The sequence below is a fragment of the Macaca thibetana genome, chromosome 1 (assembly GCF_024542745.1).
Source record: "Macaca thibetana thibetana isolate TM-01 chromosome 1, ASM2454274v1, whole genome shotgun sequence".
NCBI classification, from domain to species: Eukaryota; Metazoa; Chordata; class Mammalia; order Primates; family Cercopithecidae; genus Macaca; species Macaca thibetana.
Genome location: NC_065578.1, coordinates 188,159,637 through 188,181,304, shown reverse-complemented (window position 1 = coordinate 188,181,304; position 21,668 = coordinate 188,159,637). Strand labels below are relative to the sequence as shown.

The 21,668-nt window shown below is 51.9% G+C and overlaps 2 protein-coding genes across 17 annotated transcripts in view; one reads left to right on the top strand and one right to left on the bottom strand.

Annotated features, from left to right (window-relative positions):
* Positions 1-21,668, bottom strand: part of MRPS14 (mitochondrial ribosomal protein S14) — an 868,813-nt gene that overhangs the window by 74,895 nt on the left and 772,250 nt on the right. The gene's annotated exons all lie outside the window — the stretch shown is intronic.
* TNN (tenascin N) overlaps positions 1-21,668 on the top strand; it is a 123,238-nt gene that overhangs the window by 61,383 nt on the left and 40,187 nt on the right. Inside the window, exons 6-11 of the mRNA XM_050794339.1 lie at positions 3,022-3,285; positions 6,609-6,794; positions 8,292-8,381; positions 16,816-17,079; positions 20,227-20,493; positions 21,142-21,405. Coding sequence (XP_050650296.1) covers positions 3,022-3,285; positions 6,609-6,794; positions 8,292-8,381; positions 16,816-17,079; positions 20,227-20,493; positions 21,142-21,405 — 1,335 coding nt within the window. The remainder of the gene's footprint in view (positions 1-3,021; positions 3,286-6,608; positions 6,795-8,291; positions 8,382-16,815; positions 17,080-20,226; positions 20,494-21,141; positions 21,406-21,668) is intronic.

The window sequence follows — 21,668 nt, the reverse complement described above, 5'->3', positions numbered from 1 at the left end:
GGGGGGGGGGGGGGGGGGGGGGGGGGGGGGGGGGGGGGGGGGGGGGGGGGGGGGGGGGGGGGGGGGGGGGGGGGGGGGGGGGGGGGGGGGGGGGGGGGGGGGGGGGGGGGGGGGGGGGGGGGGGGGGGGGGGGGGGGGGGGGGGGGGGGGGGGGGGGGGGGGGGGGGGGGGGGGGGGGGGGGGGGGGGGGGGGGGGGGGGGGGGGGGGGGGGGGGGGGGGGGGGGGGGGGGGGGGGGGGGGGGGGGGGGGGGGGGGGGGGGGGGGGGGGGGGGGGGGGGGGGGGGGGGGGGGGGGGGGGGGGGGGGGGGGGGGGGGGGGGGGGGGGGGGGGGGGGGGGGGGGGGGGGGGGGGGGGGGGGGGGGGGGGGGGGGGGGGGGGGGGGGGGGGGGGGGGGGGGGGGGGGGGGGGGGGGGGGGGGGGGGGGGGGGGGGGGGGGGGGGGGGGGGGGGGGGGGGGGGGGGGGGGGGGGGGGGGGGGGGGGGGGGGGGGGGGGGGGGGGGGGGGGGGGGGGGGGGGGGGGGGGGGGGGGGGGGGGGGGGGGGGGGGGGGGGGGGGGGGGGGGGGGGGGGGGGGGGGGGGGGGGGGGGGGGGGGGGGGGGGGGGGGGGGGGGGGGGGGGGGGGGGGGGGGGGGGGGGGGGGGGGGGGGGGGGGGGGGGGGGGGGGGGGGGGGGGGGGGGGGGGGGGGGGGGGGGGGGGGGGGGGGGGGGGGGGGGGGGGGGGGGGGGGGGGGGGGGGGGGGGGGGGGGGGGGGGGGGGGGGGGGGGGGGGGGGGGGGGGGGGGGGGGGGGGGGGGGGGGGGGGGGGGGGGGGGGGGGGGGGGGGGGGGGGGGGGGGGGGGGGGGGGGGGGGGGGGGGGGGGGGGGGGGGGGGGGGGGGGGGGGGGGGGGGGGGGGGGGGGGGGGGGGGGGGGGGGGGGGGGGGGGGGGGGGGGGGGGGGGGGGGGGGGGGGGGGGGGGGGGGGGGGGGGGGGGGGGGGGGGGGGGGGGGGGGGGGGGGGGGGGGGGGGGGGGGGGGGGGGGGGGGGGGGGGGGGGGGGGGGGGGGGGGGGGGGGGGGGGGGGGGGGGGGGGGGGGGGGGGGGGGGGGGGGGGGGGGGGGGGGGGGGGGGGGGGGGGGGGGGGGGGGGGGGGGGGGGGGGGGGGGGGGGGGGGGGGGGGGGGGGGGGGGGGGGGGGGGGGGGGGGGGGGGGGGGGGGGGGGGGGGGGGGGGGGGGGGGGGGGGGGGGGGGGGGGGGGGGGGGGGGGGGGGGGGGGGGGGGGGGGGGGGGGGGGGGGGGGGGGGGGGGGGGGGGGGGGGGGGGGGGGGGGGGGGGGGGGGGGGGGGGGGGGGGGGGGGGGGGGGGGGGGGGGGGGGGGGGGGGGGGGGGGGGGGGGGGGGGGGGGGGGGGGGGGGGGGGGGGGGGGGGGGGGGGGGGGGGGGGGGGGGGGGGGGGGGGGGGGGGGGGGGGGGGGGGGGGGGGGGGGGGGGGGGGGGGGGGGGGGGGGGGGGGGGGGGGGGGGGGGGGGGGGGGGGGGGGGGGGGGGGGGGGGGGGGGGGGGGGGGGGGGGGGGGGGGGGGGGGGGGGGGGGGGGGGGGGGGGGGGGGGGGGGGGGGGGGGGGGGGGGGGGGGGGGGGGGGGGGGGGGGGGGGGGGGGGGGGGGGGGGGGGGGGGGGGGGGGGGGGGGGGGGGGGGGGGGGGGGGGGGGGGGGGGGGGGGGGGGGGGGGGGGGGGGGGGGGGGGGGGGGGGGGGGGGGGGGGGGGGGGGGGGGGGGGGGGGGGGGGGGGGGGGGGGGGGGGGGGGGGGGGGGGGGGGGGGGGGGGGGGGGGGGGGGGGGGGGGGGGGGGGGGGGGGGGGGGGGGGGGGGGGGGGGGGGGGGGGGGGGGGGGGGGGGGGGGGGGGGGGGGGGGGGGGGGGGGGGGGGGGGGGGGGGGGGGGGGGGGGGGGGGGGGGGGGGGGGGGGGGGGGGGGGGGGGGGGGGGGGGGGGGGGGGGGGGGGGGGGGGGGGGGGGGGGGGGGGGGGGGGGGGGGGGGGGGGGGGGGGGGGGGGGGGGGGGGGGGGGGGGGGGGGGGGGGGGGGGGGGGGGGGGGGGGGGGGGGGGGGGGGGGGGGGGGGGGGGGGGGGGGGGGGGGGGGGGGGGGGGGGGGGGGGGGGGGGGGGGGGGGGGGGGGGGGGGGGGGGGGGGGGGGGGGGGGGGGGGGGGGGGGGGGGGGGGGGGGGGGGGGGGGGGGGGGGGGGGGGGGGGGGGGGGGGGGGGGGGGGGGGGGGGGGGGGGGGGGGGGGGGGGGGGGGGGGGGGGGGGGGGGGGGGGGGGGGGGGGGGGGGGGGGGGGGGGGGGGGGGGGGGGGGGGGGGGGGGGGGGGGGGGGGGGGGGGGGGGGGGGGGGGGGGGGGGGGGGGGGGGGGGGGGGGGGGGGGGGGGGGGGGGGGGGGGGGGGGGGGGGGGGGGGGGGGGGGGGGGGGGGGGGGGGGGGGGGGGGGGGGGGGGGGGGGGGGGGGGGGGGGGGGGGGGGGGGGGGGGGGGGGGGGGGGGGGGGGGGGGGGGGGGGGGGGGGGGGGGGGGGGGGGGGGGGGGGGGGGGGGGGGGGGGGGGGGGGGGGGGTGGGGGGGGGGGGGACCGCCGGACTCTTCTTTCCAATGCACCATTTAACTGTCAATTACACGTTGTTCCCTTTGGGGGTGTCTTCCTTTAGCCTACCCAGATTACTGAGTCCCAATCCCAGAGTTTCTGATTCTGCGATGGGGCCTAAGAATTTGCATTTCTAACAAGTTCCCAGGTGATGCTGATGCTGCTGGTTTGAGGCCCTAACCTTGAGGACCGCTGGTCTTGTGATCTAATGGCTGTGTGTGAGTGTGTGCGTGTGGTGAGGGGGTTAGTATTCATTACCTTTTGTTCGGCTAATAACTTCTGGGGGTCGGGAATGGCGCCTTACACAGGTCTGCATCCTGCACGCCCACCCTTATAATGCTCAGGGAATACTCACTGGGTCTGGATTGCCTGCCTTGCTCACCCTCTCTTCCCTGTTCCTGTTCTGCCTGCAGTGGTCGCCCCACAGGGCCTGCAGCTGCTCAAGAGCACGGAGGAATCTCTGCTGGTGAGCTGGGAGCCCTCCAGCCAGGTGGATCACTATTTCCTCAACTACTACCCCCTGGGGAAGGAGCTGTCTGGGAAGCAGATCCGAGTGCCCAAGGAGCAACACAGCTATGAGATTCTCGGTTTGCTGCCTGGAACCAAATACATAGTCACCCTGCGTAACGTCAAGAAAGACATTTTTAGCAGCCCACAGCATCTACTTGCCACCACAGGTGAGGAAGCCACCTGATGCCCCAGGGTTTCCAGGAGAGGCCCCATTCTAAATGTTTTCTTTCATTATTCCCACAAATACCCATCAGGCAGTTACCTTGACTTGGAGTTTGAAAAACACAGCTGCCACAATCCTAGGTTCTGAAGAGTCCCAGTTCTCTCTCTTCTTTCCTTGCTCCCTGATTACTGGGTCCTCTAAGCCCATGAAGACCTGCTAGATGGGGGCTCATGGGGTCTTCTCTGTCCCTGAGATTAGTAGGGTCTGCACCTTCTCATAAGCAGTCAAAGGGTAGACCTGCATCCCCAGTCCCTCACTGAACCCCCAAAGCCATTCAGAAAGTTCAAGGTGGTATGGTGAGAGGCTGCTGAAGCCACCTGTATCAGTTAGATTCATCTCGGTGGGAAAGACATGACACGAATGGGATAATAAATTTCAAAGTTTAACCAACAGGTTGTTCACAAAAGTGTGGGTGGGGGTTGGATAGTGAAACACGAAGACCTGCATCAATAAGGATACACTCCTGCCTGAAGGGGCAAGGGATAGACGTTGGACGTTGGTACTTGGACCCAGAGAGAACTGTGGAAAAGAGCTGCTTGGTGGGATTGTTTTGGTAGAGGGATGCAGGCAATCCACCGTGTCTCCACAGAATTCTGTCTTCTGCCCTCTGATCTGCTGATGATTCCTGCTAGCTGAACCTGGAAGCCAGAGGATCAGGGAAAATGGCTGACTCAATTCACAGAGAACATAGCCTGGGGTACAGAACAAGATGGAGGATGGTGGAGGCTTGATATGGAGAAACGAAACCTCCTGTGCACCAGCAAATGCCACCAAAATGTTTAGAAGGATAAGCATCACTGCTTACTCTTTAAACATTCTTGTTTCCTTGTGAACATTCTTAAAGCAGCTTAGATCTTCAAGGATTTGGAAAAACGTAGTTGGTTGAATGACTGAATCATTCCTTCACGCAGTACATTTTTATTGAACACTTACCATTTGTCAGGCACTGCTCTAGGTACTGATAAAAATTTACTGCCTCCATCCTGCCCTAAACTTCTAGGGAAAGATCTAGGAAGATACAGATGGATGGAACTTTGGCATGCAGTTGTCTTTGCAGAGACATCAAGCTGCTTGTCCTTTTTGGTGGTGGGAGTAGGGTGAAGGTGGGGATGGGTCAGTGTTGGAAAGGACTGTGAGAGACTTGGTCATCATGAGGGCACCACATGTGATTGCCTTTGTCAGTGCCCTCAAGCTAAAGACCCCCAGGAGCACCCCTGTAGTTAAACAACTTGGGTGTCTTGATTGTTCTAGCATGGATGACTGCACACTATGGGAGACCATAGGGGTGTCTCAGTAGACAGTGTTAGAAAGGACTGGTTAGAGAATTTGGGCCTGTGTTATGTAATTTGGGGGAAGGTGTAAGGAAGCAGGGATTGGGTGCTGTCAAGAAGTGAGGAGAACCTCTCCCCTCTGAGAGGCTAAAGTTGGTGATTGTAACAGAAGTGGTCATTACTCATAGTAGTCAAGAGAGTGGGTGTTTAGCTATTTGTGTGGTTGGGACAATGGTCATGTTTTTGTCTGTGTTCATCGTTGATCATGGAAGGGTCTTGCTTTTGTCTTGATCTACATGGTCAAGAGTGACCTGACATTGATGTCCTGTGAAATGGTTTATGTTCAATAGGAGACACCAAGTCCTCACTGTGAGAGCCAGGCCCGCTGTGGCTGGCAGACTCTGCTTTTCTCTTCTTCCCCATTTTGTCTATGGCTACCTCTGGTACAGCTAGCACTGTGTCCAAAGCCTCCCAGTGCAGCATAGAGATGCCTATTCTGAAAGTCCTAGCAGCCCGTCATGACATCTTGCTCTCGGGATTTGTAAAATTCTGCTAGTGTGAAGTTTCTCTTACCTTCTAATCTTATTCGGCTTAAACACATTCTTATTTGCTCCTCAGGGGAGCCTAAGACAAGAGGTATTCATCCCCACCATAATCGGGAACATTCTCATTAAGTCCCTGCTTTTTCATTTGTGACTCCCTCCCAATTCTTTTACACCATGTAGGAACTCTTCTACAAGCCTCAAGTCACGTTTATTACTCACCTCTTGACCTGTCCTTCAGGGAATTCCATCTTTAATGGAAGTCTAAAAACAGCACCTGGCAGATGGAAGCCCGTGGGTGAGAGGAGAAGCTTCAGAGAAAAGGCTCTGTGAGGCTCTTTATCCATAACTGAGTGAATCGGGGATGTTCAGAGCCCAGGGACCTTGAGATCACTGAGTTCACACCTGGCCTGATGCACTAATTCTCTGTCCTGCATCATCCGTCAGTTGGCCTGGGTGGAGACACCTCCAGGGAGGTGAAGGTGGGGGCGTGACTGATGAAGGGGGGAAGCCTGAGAACTGGGGGGGGCCTTGGCTTTCCTGTTCCAAACTTAGAAGGCCAGGCTCCCTCAGCCTGGGATGTGGCTGTTGGAATTCAAACTGCTCCTCAAAGACCCCAGTCCTCCCATCCCCTAGGAAAGCTCTCCCCTTAGAGCCATAGCAATGAGCCATTCGTTTGTATTAATCACTGTAATTTCATGTTTTTTTTTTTCTGAGCAGAAGAGTAAACATTTAGCCATTAATACTTCACTATAAATAAATATATGCAATAACTCTCTTCCTTCACAGGACAGACAGATTGGGCAGCATGAGAATACCAGGTACCTGATGGAAGTGCTAAAATTTGGTAGAAAGAGCAGGAAGGACACTCAGATGGACCGAGTTAAAATTCACCTACTTTATAGTTTTGCCTAGGGTTCATCCTTAGAGGAGAATCTGAGAGGCAAGGGCTGCAATTTGGGAGATGAAGGAAGGAGCTTGTTGGATCATTAATGTTGTTCTCAAGAAAGTTTGAAATGGATTCTCTCCACTTTCCATGGAAATGCCTGAGCTTCTTATCCTGAGGTCGTCTTAGAGGGCAGGGGCTCTGCAGCTGAAGAGTGGGCCTTTAGTTCAGGGCTGTAGCTCTCTGAGCTCTGGACTGAGTGATTTGGGTGGCCAGCCTGAGAGGTACAGTCTGGGCTTGACCAAAGTCAGTGTGGACAGGGAAGACCACATGGCCTCTGGTGGGATGGGGAAGTGGAGGCTTTCCCAAAAGACAGTCTGCCTGTGGAATATGTGAAAAACAGCAGCTGGGTAGCTCAAAGACACCTGTTAAGAACTGTGTCCTGGGACTGAAGCCAGCTCTTGAGATGTCAAGAAAGGGAGCTGACTTGATAACCAACAGCCTGTCACAGAATCTCAGAACCTTTGCTCTTCACCACTTTCTCTTGCCTCCCTCACCCCTGCCCTAGACCTTGCTGCACTTGGCACTGCCTGGGTGACAGAGGAGACTGAGCACTCCCTCGACGTGGAGTGGGAAAACCCCTCGGCCGAGGTGGACTACTACAAGCTGCGATATGGCCCCATGACAGGGCAGGAGGTAACTGAGGTCACTGTGCCGAAGAGCAGTGACCCCAAGAGCCGATATGACATCACTGGTAAGAGCCATCACTGGAATGTGGGGTGTTTGCTGTAGATGCAGAGGTGGGGATAGTGTGTGCAGACAGCACTGGCATCTGCACTGCTCAAGTGTGCACAGAGAGTCCAGGGGCCTTAGGAATCACACTTGAATCCGATCCTTGAATCTGCCAGACGTACGCCCACCCAGGAGGCCTGTAGACTCTGTCCCAGCATTCCAGAACTCGATCCCAGAGCACCTTGTTAACAGATTATATTTGTGAGATGTTCTCCAAGTCAGCAAACTCTCTTGAAGACCCTGTCTGTGTCGCAGGATGGATTTGATGGTGTATAGATATTCCTTTTAGAGGAACTTGTGTATTTGGGTATTGGGGGCAAGACGGGGGAGAGAGACAGAGAGAGAGAGAGAGAGAGACAGATTGAGATTGGTTTGTTGAGCATGATGCACGGAAGGGGTTGTGTTGGGAGGCGTGGAGGAGGGCAGGGAGCAGTGAGCAGGGATGGCTCCCTGTTTCAGATTTCTGAGCTAATGCTGCCAAGAGCTGGAGCTCAAATGGCTGCTAAGGAGACAAGGCTGCAGGGATGGATCAAGTTTGGCAGTGCCTGAAGTTTGTACAATTCCAGGGCTCTTTTTTAAGAAAAGTAATACACAAATTACTTTTGTGTATTACTAAGGCACAAGGCCTTAGGATGGACCCATGAAAGTGTGGGGCTTATTAGCTTCATGGTGAATTCCCTCCTGGAGCCTTGTTCTGCCATCCACTCCTTGAGTTCTGTGTTGACAGGACATTTTGGGGTTCTTAGTGTTTGTGGAGTGAAGAATGAGGGTGTGTGCCTCACACAAGCTGCTGTTTGTCTGCATTTTACCATTAGAGTCTGAATATTTGTGCCCAAGGAAAAATAATAATTCTAGTTGCTTCTACAGAGAAATAATTTTTTTTTTAAAAAAAAAAAGGGCTGGGCATAGTGGCTCACGCCTGTGATCCCAGCTACGTAAGAGGCTAAGGTGGGAGGATCCCTTGAGCCTAGGAGGTTGAGGTTACCATGAGCCGTGTTTGCACTGCTGCACTCTAGCCTGAATGACACAGTGAGGCCCTGTCTCTAATAAATAAATAGGAAAAAATTAGGCTAAATATTACATTGAGAAGGAGAGATACTTTGGAAGGAAAAGGGTTGCTGGGAGCAGAAACACATTTGGACCTATAAATAAAATTGGGAAATAAGTGCTAAGTGGCCCAGTGAAGAACCAGAGAGCATTTGAAATGCATTTCAATTGGTGTCTTCTCATTTGCTCTGATGCCCTACTCCTGTCCCCAGCCAGTAAGCCCCCTCAGTGACTCCTCAAGTTCCACTGCTCCTGCAGGGCTTTATTTGCCACCTGCAGATACAGATTCGTCTTTGGAGGAGGAAGCAAAACCCCTCATCTTCCCTCATGGGAGAAATCCTGGGGAGGAGCCGTGCTGGGGAGAGGGGTCTGGAGCCTGCACTCATGTCTCGCACTGCCTGCTTATTTCCAGGTCTGCACCCAGGGACCGAATATAAGATCACGGTGGTGCCCATGCGAGGAACGCTGGAGGGCAAGCCGATCCTCCTGAATGGCAGGACAGGTGAGAGCTACTTGGAGGCACTATGGACGTTTAATCATGTTTGCATTCTCACATTTTTCTTGGCTGACTCCTCTCTGGATAAGAATTCTGGGATTTGCAGACAGGCGGGGTGGCTCACGTCTATAATCCCAGTACTTTGGGAGGCCAAGGTGGGCGGATCACCTGATATCGGGAGTTCAAGACCAGCCTGACCAACATGGAGAAACCCTGTCTCTGCTAAAAATACAAAATTAGTTGGGCATGGTGGCGCATGCCTGTAATCCCAGCTACTTGGAGACTGAGGCAGGAGAATTGCTTGAGCCTGGGAGGCGGAGGTTATGGTGAGCCGAGATCGTGCCATTGCCCCCCAGCCTGGGCAACAAGAGTGAAACTCCATCTCAAAAAAAAAAAAAAAAAATTCTGGGATTTGCATGTAGAGAGAGTCTATCCCTTTATTACTGATGTCTATTTTTAGACAGGGAAAGGGAAGCAAACTTTTCATATTTCAAATTTTTCTTGCCATTGAAAATCTCTCCCAGGGTCTTGGAGTCAAAGGATAAGACCGTATCTGATACCCTTCTGCTTATTTTAATAGCTTCTATCACTGCATTGTTTTTAAGGCATTTATTATCTAGGATATAGGCACATAGCTCCTTTTTCCCTAAAAACAAGTGATCTATAATTTTCTTCTTGCCACATCTGTGTTTTTTCTTGATGACCACACTTAGTAGACTCCTCTAAAATGTCAAAAGATATTAAAAACCCTCACATGGGAACAGTGGTATGTTGTCATCTGTGTATTCAGAAAATATATAGTGATAAAAGGTTACAAATCGGTTATATTTGACAATAAGTTTGTAATTTATTAATCAGAACAGAATTTGAAAACATGGTAGGCATACACATGAGACATCCTAGGTAACTTTTAGTTTTTAAACAATAATTGAGTCCATATTGAATTGTGAACTTCCTCATTAACTCTGTGCTCCTACCTTCCCCATGCTGGAAACCCATGATCTAGAACATGGTGCCACTTGGGCAAACCAATCCTTGGAGCTGGTAAAGAAGGAGTCTTTGAGTTTTGAGTCTTTCTTGAAAAGTTTTTTAGTTCTTTCCAATTCAGTCCTGGAAATAGCTGGTTATGGTGGAGAGAATAAGGGGTGAGATGCTGTGAGAATTGAATTCACTATTTCAGCTGCCTAACAGATTGCTTATATGCAGTATGAAAGAGTTGGGCAATTATAATGGAGAACATATAACTTAATTTACAAACTAGACAATGTGGACTGTACAGTCTGCTTGAATAGTGGACTAGTGAACCGTTTTAATGAGCTGTAAAATGGTAAGTACTTCTGTGCCTCCAGTGGCATTCCCTGTAGCTGTGAATTAATTGAGAGCTTACTGAGTGCCAGGCATTATAATCACTACATAGTTTTTATGAATATCTCATTTAATTCTCACAGCAATCCAATGAAGTAGATACTATTATTATTTCTCTGCCATATATAAGAAAACTGGAGAAAGTAAGCTCAAGATTGCCCAGGCAGGAAAGGACAGAGCTGGGATTTGAACCCAGGATACCCAAGTGTAAGCCTTTGGGCTTAGCTACTGTAAACCAAAAAGTATCTGAGATAGGCCTTAATCAACTTAGAAGTTTATTTTTCCAAGGTTAAGGACATGCCTGGGAGAAAGAAACATGGAATCACAGAAACAATCTGTGGTCTGTACCTTTCTCCAGAGATGATTTTGAGGGCTTCAATATTTAAATGGGAAAAGTGGGCTGGAGAGGAAATAGGGAGGGTATGTTAATTCCCATGTTGGAAGAGAAAAGGAGCAGGTAGGGGGATAGTCAATTATGTGTTGAGTAAATTTGCACTTTTCATAGGATAAGGTGAACACGGAGTAGCTACGTGTGGAGATATTTAACCTTCTATCTGTAGCCTGCATAGGAACAAAAGGAAAGGCAGCTTCTTGCATAACTCAGCTTTCAGCTTTATTTTTTCCTCTTGGCAGAGTGAATTGGGGTCCCGAGTTTTTTATTTTCCTTTCACGTTACAAAGCTAAAGTGCTTCCCGCTTTTACCCTCCTGTAAGAGATAAACACTTTTTCTTCTCTTACACAGTCAACACAACTCAGAACATTTCCCCTCTGGAAGTGATTTTTCCCCATATACCAGGGAGTTTTCCATCAGACACCAACTGGGTGTTCTATAATTCAATTCATATGTGACATTCCTCCCTGGAAATAGCATCAGATCCCACAAGTTAAGGGCCCAGACCACAAGACTTTCCTCACTTCAGATGCCTGTCACAGTCCCCAGGTTATGACCTGTACTTCTGACCATTTGGCTATAAATTGGGGGTTTTTATGACTCCCCTCCTTAGGTTCCATTAATTTGCTAGAGCGGCTCATAGAACACAGGGAAACACTTTACTTACATTTACTTATTTATTATAATAAAGAATATTACAAAGATCCAGGTGAAGAACCAGATGGAAGAGATGCATAGGTCAAGGTATGTGCTTCCATGGCCTCTGTGGGTGTGCCACCCTCCCCAAACCTCCACATGTTCAGCAACCAGGATGCTCTCTGAACCCAGTCCTTTTGGGTTTTCATGGAGACCTCATTATATAGGAATGATTGATTACATCATTGACCACTGGTGATTAACTCAACCTTTAGCAACTGTGAGTGCCTCTCTCCTCCCCCTTGTTAGCAGGGTGGGCAGGTGGGGCTGGAAGTTCCAATCCCCTAATCACAAGGTTGGTTCCCTGGCAACCACCTCCTTTCTGAGGCTATTCAGGAGCACCCTCCAACCCCTTATAGCAGTCATCTCATTAACATACAAAAGACACCTCACTTTGGAGATTCCAAGGCTTTTAGGAGCTGTGTGCCAGGAATCAGGGAACCAAGACCAAACGTGTTTCTTGTTATAAATCATAATATCACACCTCTCATCCTTCTTGCCCATTATTTCTGGTTAATTTTCATACTGTTTGCTTCCTAACTGAAAAATTTTCTATGATTCATCACAGACTGAGGAGGAAGCATAATGCTTTTATCTTGGCCTCCGTGGTCTGTGCAGCCTGGGCCATTGTTATTCTCATTGCTTCCCCAGGGAAAGCCTTCCTGTAGCCAGACTGTTCTTGGCGTTTCCTAACAGAAGACTTATCTCTGCAAGTGGGTTTCTGTTGTTACTCAGCCTAGAAAACCCTTGCTGTTATTTCTAGCCACAAATTAATTTAATTCAACAAACATTTATTGCAGGATGTATCTGGGCCGAAGAGACCTGATCCCTTTAGAAATTTCCAGAGCTGATAAGCCATGGTCCTTGTCCTTCAGGGGATCACAGCAATAACGTGAGGTTCCACTGCAGCCTTCTATGACCTCATTAAATGTCAGCCAGATTTGCCTCTGAGGTCTGAGAGCATTTAATCACATATGGCCTTGAATTGCTACTTAGCCTTTCATGTATACTGGAATGTTACTACTCAAAAGTGTTTTTATTGTCAATTATATCCTAAAACCAGGATAGAATATTTTATTGGATTGCAAATAAATTTGTGTCATGTGTTTTACCAGCATAAAAAAGAAAAAGACACTGTAATTTACAGGGTCAGGAAACACTCTTAAACCTGGCTAGACTGTTAAGTAATTTAAGGGAAAAGAAGAATCGCTGTTTTCTCCAAACGTTTTGCATCCCACCAGGTGGAAAAGGATGCTGGAACTTAAGAACAGCCTAAGCATGTGCAGGGAGGAAACGACACAATTCAGGGATTTTTCATTTAATGAGGCACCCAGTGTAACTAATACCATGACAGGGAAATGGTTGACTGAAATTCCTCACCCTGTTAACCCAGCACACTCAAAGTGCGCTGGAACACCTTCCAGAAAGGCCGGCCTCAGAAGCACTTCAGCTTCAGGAGCAGCAAGCATAGGCCAGGCCGGTGTCTGTGGGGGGTTGTGAGGGGGAAGGTCCCTGGACTTCTGCATCATACCCTGACAGCTATGCTTCCCATCGAATGAGAAGAAAGGGAGGCTACTAACTGAGAGGTGATGTCATTCTTTTGTCCTCTATCTGTAAAATGAAGAATTGGACTAAGTGAGTTTAAAGTCCTTTCTCTTTTCTTATGATGATGGTATTCTGTTAATAGCTTCATGCTTTTCCCTGGTGTGTATAAAACAAAGCATGCTTGCTTTGTTATAATTTCACAGGCTCCCGTGCACAGCAGAGCTTATAGCCTAGAATATTCACTTGTCATCCATTTTCTCAGAACTTTCCTCCTTAGACTATGCTGTGAAATAGCAGTTTTGCTTTTCTTAATATCTTTTTCTCTTCTTACAGATTTCCAAACACAGTGTTCCGTTTGAAATGGCTTAGCCCCTAAAACTTTGGAAACTCCTTCGTGTCCTAAGCTGAGCTCCTGTCACCATTCAGAACTCCTGTCTCACACACAGCCACCAACACACACATTCAGCATCTGGACAACAGCAACAATCTCTATCATTTGCGTGACCACTGTATTCTAGTGGGCTTCTGTACACTGTGAGACTTTGTAAATATGATCTCTGGTCCTTATAATATCAATAGGATTGCAAGCATTATTATTTCCATTTTACATATGAGAACATTGAGGCCTACAAAGTTTAGGAGACTCAGGGTGAGCTAGTGAATAGCTAGCTGGCACAACTCAGGTTCACTTGAAATCAAACTCAATAACCTTTTTAGAAGAAAAGCTGGAGGACAACAGGAAGAAGGGTTGCCCTCTCTGAGTGCATTTTCTACAAACGGTACCTTCTGGATAATTTTGTTGCCACAATGGAAAGACATTAGAGGAGGTATGTGTAAACAAGAGTGCAGAACTTGTAGGTATTGTGGTCTCAAGGCACCTCTTCCATGAACCCACCTTCAAATCAAAGACACAGGTCCTGCCCCTGCGTCTTCCTCCCCCAGGCTCGTTTCTCATAGATTTTACATCCCGTCGGTGCCATCTTCTACTGCACCAACTGGGAGATTCACAGGTGGCCATTGTGAGTGGAGAAACCTGTTCCTAATGCCTGTGACTACGTGCTCAAGTGTGGACATGGGCTATTGGATGTTATAGCCTAGACTGAAGACAGCCATTCCCTACCTAACCCTGCGGCGAATCATGTTATAAAGTGGAATAAGCTTTCCTGATGTGAACAGAGCTTCTAATTAACTTCCTCCATATACTGTGTTTAGGTTTTGCAAATTAGATCTCTTTGAAGTGAAGTGCACCTTTATTCTAACTAACATATGTATTCATAGGCGAGTTCCACCTATCCAGTTTTATAAACCTTACCTTACATCTCTCTGACCTTGAATGGCCCTGAGAAAGATCCCACCAGGGCTGCTGGTGTCCAGCAGTTGGGAAGTCACAGCCTGGGGAGGATGTTGGGCTGGGGTGGGGAGAGCCTGTCATGTAGTAGAGGCTACAGCTATGGCTCATCTGTGATTTAGCCAGCTGCTGCAGCTGCTGAAAGGCTTTCTTGCATGGAAAAACTATTTCATAATCTCCAGATCCCTTTTTGGTAGAGAGAGGTTTCAGTCCTGCAAAGCTGGCCTCTTCCAGCAATCTGTCCTATCATGGGGGTCCCATCTCTGAGGCCTTCCTCCCATTCCTGTGTCTCAGCACCTGATCCCAATCACTGGAATGGTTAAGGAGAGCAAGCTCTGTGAAGACCCCCTCTCAGTTGAGTTGCTGTGGTTAGGGACCTGAGAGAAAAGGGAAGGCAGGGGGCTGAGAGCTGTACTGGCACTGTGAGCTTGGAGAAGTCACATCTCCTCTCTTAAACCTCCTTAAACCTCCAGGTCTCCTATAACCCTAAGCATAATATGATTCAGTTTTACCTTCCTACTCTTCATGCCCAAGATGCTGTTTCCTGGTTCTTCTCCATCCCTTGAGAGCTCTGGGACTGGTGGGGGAGAAAGGAGCTACAGGGCTGGTTGCTGCTTCCTCTTTCCACCCATGTGGACGTGATGGATCTTTCCTTTATTTGTTGACTTTTATTTATTTATTATTTTTATTTATTATTATTATTTTTAGACTGAGTCTTGCTATGTCTCCTAGGCTAGAGTGTGGTGTGTGATCTCGGCTCACTGTAACCTCTGCCTTCTGTTCAAGCCATTCTGGTGCCTCAGCCTCCTGAGTAGCTAGGATTATAGGCGTGCACCACCCTGCCTGGCTAGTTTTTTGTATTTTTAGTAGAGACAGGGTTTTGCCATGTTGGCCAGGCTTGTCTCCAACTCCTGGCCTCAAGTGATCCACCCAGCTCAACCTCCCAAAGTGCTGGAATTGCAGGTATGAGCTGTTGTGCCTGGCTGTGATATATCTTTCAACACACACAGGCAGCACCAACCCCACAAAGCCACAGACCTCTGCTGTGGGTCCCAGAAACAATGGTAGCAAGCACAGATCTGGGGCAGGGAGATGGGGTGGGAGGCACTGCTGGGATATGGGGTTGTACAGATGTGGACACTTTTGAGAAGGAGAGGGCCATGAACTTTAAGAGCAGGACTGCTAGGATGTTCTTCCTGCACCCTTAGTTTTCCATTTCCACTTTGTCACTAATTTCCCCAGATTGAGATGTTGGTTTTGGATGGCTCTTGTCATATCTTCCCTTTGACATGCAGGATCATATCTTGCACCGAAAGTTGTAACAGGATGCGGAGAGATTTCTCTCTATCATTGCACTCTTTTCCTTGACTGTCCTCTTAGAGCCTGCTAGAGCCTCCAGAGGCCCTGGCCATGGGGTCAGATGGTGGATGCATCCTAATTGTCCCCCCTGTCATTCCTGGAGGCCCACAAGTGGCAGACTATTGTGAGACTATTGGCTCCGAGCTCACAGTCACAGTGAGACTATTGTCTCACAAGGCAATAGTTCGAGACCAGTTTCTCTCTTTAGTTCCTGTGTATTACTGCTGCTGGATTTCAGGTCACAGTAACCTTTCAGATCACACTTTACTTTATTTATGATTTATTATTATTATTAGTTTCAAAGGAAAATGCTATTGATAGTGCTGCTTAGGACTTAGAGGTAAAAAGTGGAAATGTACAGTCTTTGTTAGATAAGAATGAGTTCAAATCTTGGCTCTACCACTTAATGTATCCAAAAGCAAACTCTTGGTCCTCTTCCTCTCCCGACTCCCTACTGCAAACGCTTCCCTCCCTCAGCTATCCCTCAGATATCTATATATAGAGAGATATAGATGTCTCTATAAATGGCCACCCCATTTTGCAAATTACTCAGGCCACAAGCCAACAAATCATTCATTGTATCCCACATCGAATCTATCAGCAGATTATGACAGTTTTACCTTTGAAAGCTCCAAAGCCAGCCTTCTCCATGACCTTCATTACTGCCGCAGTTGCCTGCACCCCTGCCATCTTGCATATACACCACTGAAGCAGCCTCCTAGGTGACCTTCACTCTTGGTTCACTTGAGTCAGTATTCTCTCCAGAAGCCGGAGGGATCCTTTGATAGCTCAAGTCAGATAAAGTCATTCTTCTTTTCAAAGCCCCCAGAGACTTCTCACGTTACTTAATGTAAAAGACAGTGTCATTACAATGGCCTTCAAGGCCATCCATAGTCCACTGTCCCCCTCACTTTCCTGGCCTCCCTTCCAGCCACTTGACTTAACTCTGTCTAGATGCACTGGCATCCCTGCTGTTTCCTGAATACATGAAGCAGGACCTTGGGTTAGCAGGGACTTGTGTAAAAGAAAAAATGAGGGACTTTCTAAGGTCATGGGCTAAGGATGTGTTCTTGGGAAGCGCAGAGTCTAGGACATAGCTGGCATATTGTTCTGGGTTAGTTCTTTTTGAATATAAACTCCACATTGGCAGGGATTTCTGACTGTTTTGCTCAGTGATAACTCCTAAATGTCGTTACATTCCCTGGCACATAATGGATATTCAGTGAAGTGCTGTTGAATGAATGAACTGAGTTTTGGAGATTTGTATTCGAAAAGAGAGAGAGGAGCATGTGTAGATATAAGTGCCAGGTCTGGAAACCGTAATTGGAAGGAATGAATAGGGGAGGCGATGTTGTTTTGATTTGAGGAGAACTAGGGAGGGGAATGATGACTCTTCTTGAATACTTGGTCTCCTGGAAGGGGAATTAGATGTATTCTCTCTGTCTACCTAGGGTAGACAATTGGAAGGAGTTACATTTGAAGGAGTTTTCTCTAATATGTTTAGTAGTCTGAAAATGGAAAATGGAATGGATTGTGTTGTCTGTTGGAGAGTCCCTTCTCAGTTTAGGGTTCAAGCAGAAGCCAGTTGTCCACCTGTCACTGATGATGGAGAGACCCCCTTGTCTTGCATAGACCATTGAACTAGGTCACCCAGGTGAACTAGATCTTTAACAATCTATGATCTTGACCAACCAACTGGTTTCTCTGATTTTTCTTTCTCATGTATTTTTATGAAGAAATTGACAGTCCAACCAATGTTGTTACTGATCGAGTGACTGAAGACACAGCAACTGTCTCCTGGAAACCAGTGCAGGCTGTCATAGACAAGTATGTGGTGCGCTACACCTCTGCTGATGGGGACACCAAGGAAATGGCAGTGCACAAGGATGAGAGCAGCACTGTCCTGACGGGCCTGAAGCCAGGAGAGGCATACAAGGTCTACGTATGGGCTGAAAGGGGCAACCAGGGGAGCAAGAAAGCTGACACCAATGCCCTCACAGGTAACAGAAGGACGGGAGCATAAAGTTTTCTCGTGGCAGGGAGAAGGTTGATTTTTGAATCAGGAGGTCATTGCTCACCTGGCATCAGCTCTTTTGTTTGCAGGAGTGGGGAGGAGGGTTGCAAAACCAATTTTGATTTTCATAATTATGTATTTTTTTCTTTTTTGACATCAAACAAAAGAGATCAGCTTTTTCACTTGATGCAGAAGGTCATACTTATTTGAGTTGGAATTCTGTATGCAACCCCCTCAGAATAGGGTAACACTTTCTGATTTTCATTTTTTAGTGTGAAAACTCAAAACACTGGGCTGACAGTGAATTTGAATGCTTATCTCAGTTTGCAGTGGCTGTACAGGCACTTTGCATATAATCTGGAGCTCTCTTTTAGACCGTGGAAATAGTTTGCATCCTAAGTCAACATTTACTAAATGGACCAATTCTTCCTTTAAGCTTTCAGAAGCTGCGAGGGTTCTCTTACTTCACCCAGTCATTCTGCTCAGTTTGTGCCTGTAGGGGTCCTGGGACTATGCTGGGACATAGCCCAGCCATTCTTTCTGCTTAAATCCTCTCCTGGTGCTTCTCTGAATTTAGAGCAGCCTGATCCTGAAGCCCACATGAGGTTCCAAAACACCTGGCAGGAAATCAGAGGGAAAGGCTTCGCTTATTGTTTGCATTCTGTTCTTGACAGTCACTGAGTATAGAGACTCTCAGAGAAGCAGAGAGGTGGTTAGGAATATAGTTTCAGAAGCTTGACTGTCCAGGTTTTAACCCCAGTTCTGCCATTGACTAGCTGAGTGGCTTTGGGCAAGTTACTTTACTTCCGTTCCTGTTTCTTATGACATAAGTGAGAGCAATGATTTTTTAGAATGTTAGTCAGTATTTGGCCCTTGAAAGATTTCGTGGTGCACAGCCTCCTAGATCCATGTGGGCCTCAATAGTTGACCTCTTCTTCAGGGGAGCAGAGAAGATATTGACAGTAAGGATGGTGATATCTAAATCTGTTTAAAGTCAAAGTCAGCAAATTTCTGTAAAGGGCCGGATAGTAAATATTTTCGGCTTTGGGGGTCCAACAGTCTCTATTGCAATTACTTAACTTTGCCATTGGAGCGTGAAAACAGCCACAGACAATGATGTGTAAATGGACTGGTGTGACTGTGTTCCAATAAGACTTTATTGATAAAGATTGGCAGTGGATCAGATTTGGCCTGTGGATTGTAGATTGCCGCTCCTGGTTTACATTACACCTGACTCTCTTTTTTACTAGGATTCTGAGTGTCATGAAAAGAGCATTTGGGTCGGCATTTTTTGTTTGTTTGTTTGAGATGGAGTCTTGCTCTCTCACCCAGGCTGTAGTACAATGGCGTGATCTCGGCTCACTGTAACCTCCACCTCCTGGGTTCAAGCAATTCTCCTGCCTCAGCCTCCCAAGTAGCTGGGATTATAGGCGCCCACTGCCACGCCCGGCTAAGTTTTGTATTTTTAATAGAGACAGGTTTTCATTGTGTTCCCAGGGCTTGTCTCGAACTCCTGAACTCAGGCAATCCACCCGCCTTGGCCTCCCAAAGTGCTAGGAAATACAGGAGTGAGCCACCGCGCCCAGCCCAATTTTGAAACAGAGGAGGTTGGAATAGAGAAGAACCTTCCCTTTTCTTTGGCAGGGATTGTGTGAGCAGCAGCGAACCTCTAGGGGGTGGCATTGCCACTGGGAAGGGGTCAGACCAGAGCTGAGCTCTGGGGGCACAAACATGAAGGATGTGGTTCATGCCCGTATGACATTCACAATCCTCTGGGTAGAGAAGACAAGTGAAAAAGATAAAGGACAGTGAGTTATGTTCTAGAGGAAACAAAGGTCCCTGGAGCTATGGGGAACTGAAGAAAGGGGACCTACCACAGACTGGGACAGGATAGGGGTCATGCAGGCTGTGGGAGGAGGTGACACCTGAACAAAGCCTGGAAGGATGGGTGGGAGTTAGCACGGGAGGCAGCATATGCAGAGGCTAAGGTGTGAGAATATGACAGGTTAGGTCCATCTCAAGGGGTTTTTATGGCAGGCCGGTCTGTGTGTTTGGTGCACTAGTGAAGGATGAAGCCAGCTTGGAATCCTGGGTGCTAAATCATTTGTCCTCAGGTCAGATGTCTGTGGTGCTTGCTGAACTCTGCTCCCTAGGGTGAGTTACTGCACGTGGCTGTGCATTCCACCATGCTGGCCTGTCCCCCTCGGCAAGTGGTCCTGTGCAGATATGAAATGCAGGTACCGTCACAAAAACTACAGCCTTTTTTGAGGAGGTAGTTTCTGAAAGAGGATAATAAAGGCATGCTAACCACACACATAATTGCTTGGATTTTTGACTCCCAAAAGATGTACGTTTTGAGGAGAAAGTGGTATTTCATGCCTCACATGCCATTAATAATAGCAACTTATATTTAAGCATTTGCTATGCAATATCTCATTTACTATTCACCATAACCTATGAGGTGGGTACTGGTATTTCTTTCTTCATAGAGTTGAGGAGACAGACACTTAAATTACATGGCTTGTCCAAAGTTAGCCACCAGGAAGAGATGGAGCCCAGGTTCTAACCCAGTTTAATCACAGAGAAACCCAGACAGATTCTACAAGTTTTATTCTTTTTATTAGCCCAGACCTCGGATACTATCAATTGAAAAGTCTCCTGGTTCCCTGGCCACAGATATAATGTTTTATACAGAAAGAACTGATGGCTACTACTTCTAGGATATTTTTCTTCTCAAAGAACATATTAGAGCAGATGCAGAGGTTTATTCAGTATAATTGCTTTCTAGTACAAGGAGTCAGGAACTAGAAGAATATATTATATAAATCCAGGGTAAAGGAGAAATTTGAATGTGAAGACCAATTCTTTTTATTCCAAAGCAACTTACGGGAAAAGTTTATAGAGTTGATAAAGATGCTGGCTTTGTTTGAAAACTCCACTTCTTATTAAATGTTATTAGCCTATTACTGGAATTTCAGACCATTTGCTTAATTAGACCTTTACATTAACTCAATCATTGACATATTAGAGACTCTGACATTTGTTGAGGTTATGATTTTGACTGTGTATGTGCTATCTTTATGGAATTAGAGGGTGGTAAAGGCTACATTCTTCTTTCATCTCTCTCTTAAAGAAATTGACAGCCCAGCAAACCTGGTGACTGACCGGGTGACTGAGAATACTGCCACCATCTCCTGGGACCCGGTGCAGGCCACCATTGACAAGTACGTGGTGCGCTACACCTCTGCTGACAACCAAGAGACCAGAGAGGTTCCGGTGGGGAAGGAGCAGAGCAGCACTGTCCTGACAGGCCTGAGGCCAGGTGTGGAGTACACAGTGCACGTCTGGGCCCAGAAGGGGGACCGAGAGAGCAAGAAGGCCAACACCAACGCCCCAACAGGTAACAAAAGAGAGATGGTCAATTGGAATTGTGTTTTGAGCTTGTGGATTTGAATGGGTATGGTATCAATGATGTGGCCTGAGCAGAGAGACTTTGCAATTAGAAGTCTTAAAGATGAAAGAAAGACTGAGCTCTCGTGGTGATGGCAGTGGGCTGCTCTTCCCTGACAGTGATGAGCTGTTCATGAGACCACTTGGCCCACTGGAAGGGAAAAGTAAAGTCTTATAGTAACAATGCTTTTAGCAGAAGATGTGTACAGGATCTGGTCATTGCAATGCTTGTGATAATACTTTTAGAGTGCTCATCAGTGCAGCAGCCCTTGATAAAATGTTAAGTTAGGAACCCTAAACGTCATGGCAGCTGTTTAATTAGAGGTTGTGATGTGCCATGTGCTTCTGAGAAGACATCGTTCCTCCCACATTTTAGGGAACTGAAAGCCGAGAAAGAATGCCTCATTTATAATGATTCTTCCTTTGAACTTCAGAACCAAGGGCTACTTTCTCCTTAGACTCCCAGAGGAGACTCAGGATGAGAATGCCATTGCCTTGTTCTAAAAGAGCTCGGGAAGATGAAAATGATGAAGATGGAGGGATGGATATGTCTTCCATGGCTTCAGAGCTTAAACCTTTCCAAATATTTTCCTTCCAGACATTGACAGCCCCAAAAACCTGGTGACTGACCGGGTGACAGAGAATATGGCCACTGTCTCCTGGGACCCGGTGCAGGCCACCATTGACAAGTATATGGTGCGCTACACCTCTGCGGACGGAGAGACCAGGGAGGTTCCGGTGGGGAAGGAGCACAGCAGCACCATCCTGACGGGCCTGAGACCGGGCATGGAGTACATGGTGCACGTGTGGGCCCAGAAGGGGGACCAGGAGAGCAAGAAGACTGACACCAAGGCCCAGACAGGTAAGGAGTGTGCATTATCGCTGTACCGGTGCCATGCTCAGGGTCTGTCTACATGGGGTTTTCTTCTCTGACCTTGGCATAAAGGGAGGCTTTATGGAAGAGCAGGTTGGTATCCTCCCATAATACATTGTGTACCCCTCACTTCCTTTTACTGGCCTCTCTTAGAATGCCTCAGTGGTGGTCTCCAAACTCTAGTCTTTAAAGATGGCTGACCACTGCGCATAGTTCTTTGTTTCTTCTTTGGCTGAGTACCTTTGTCATTA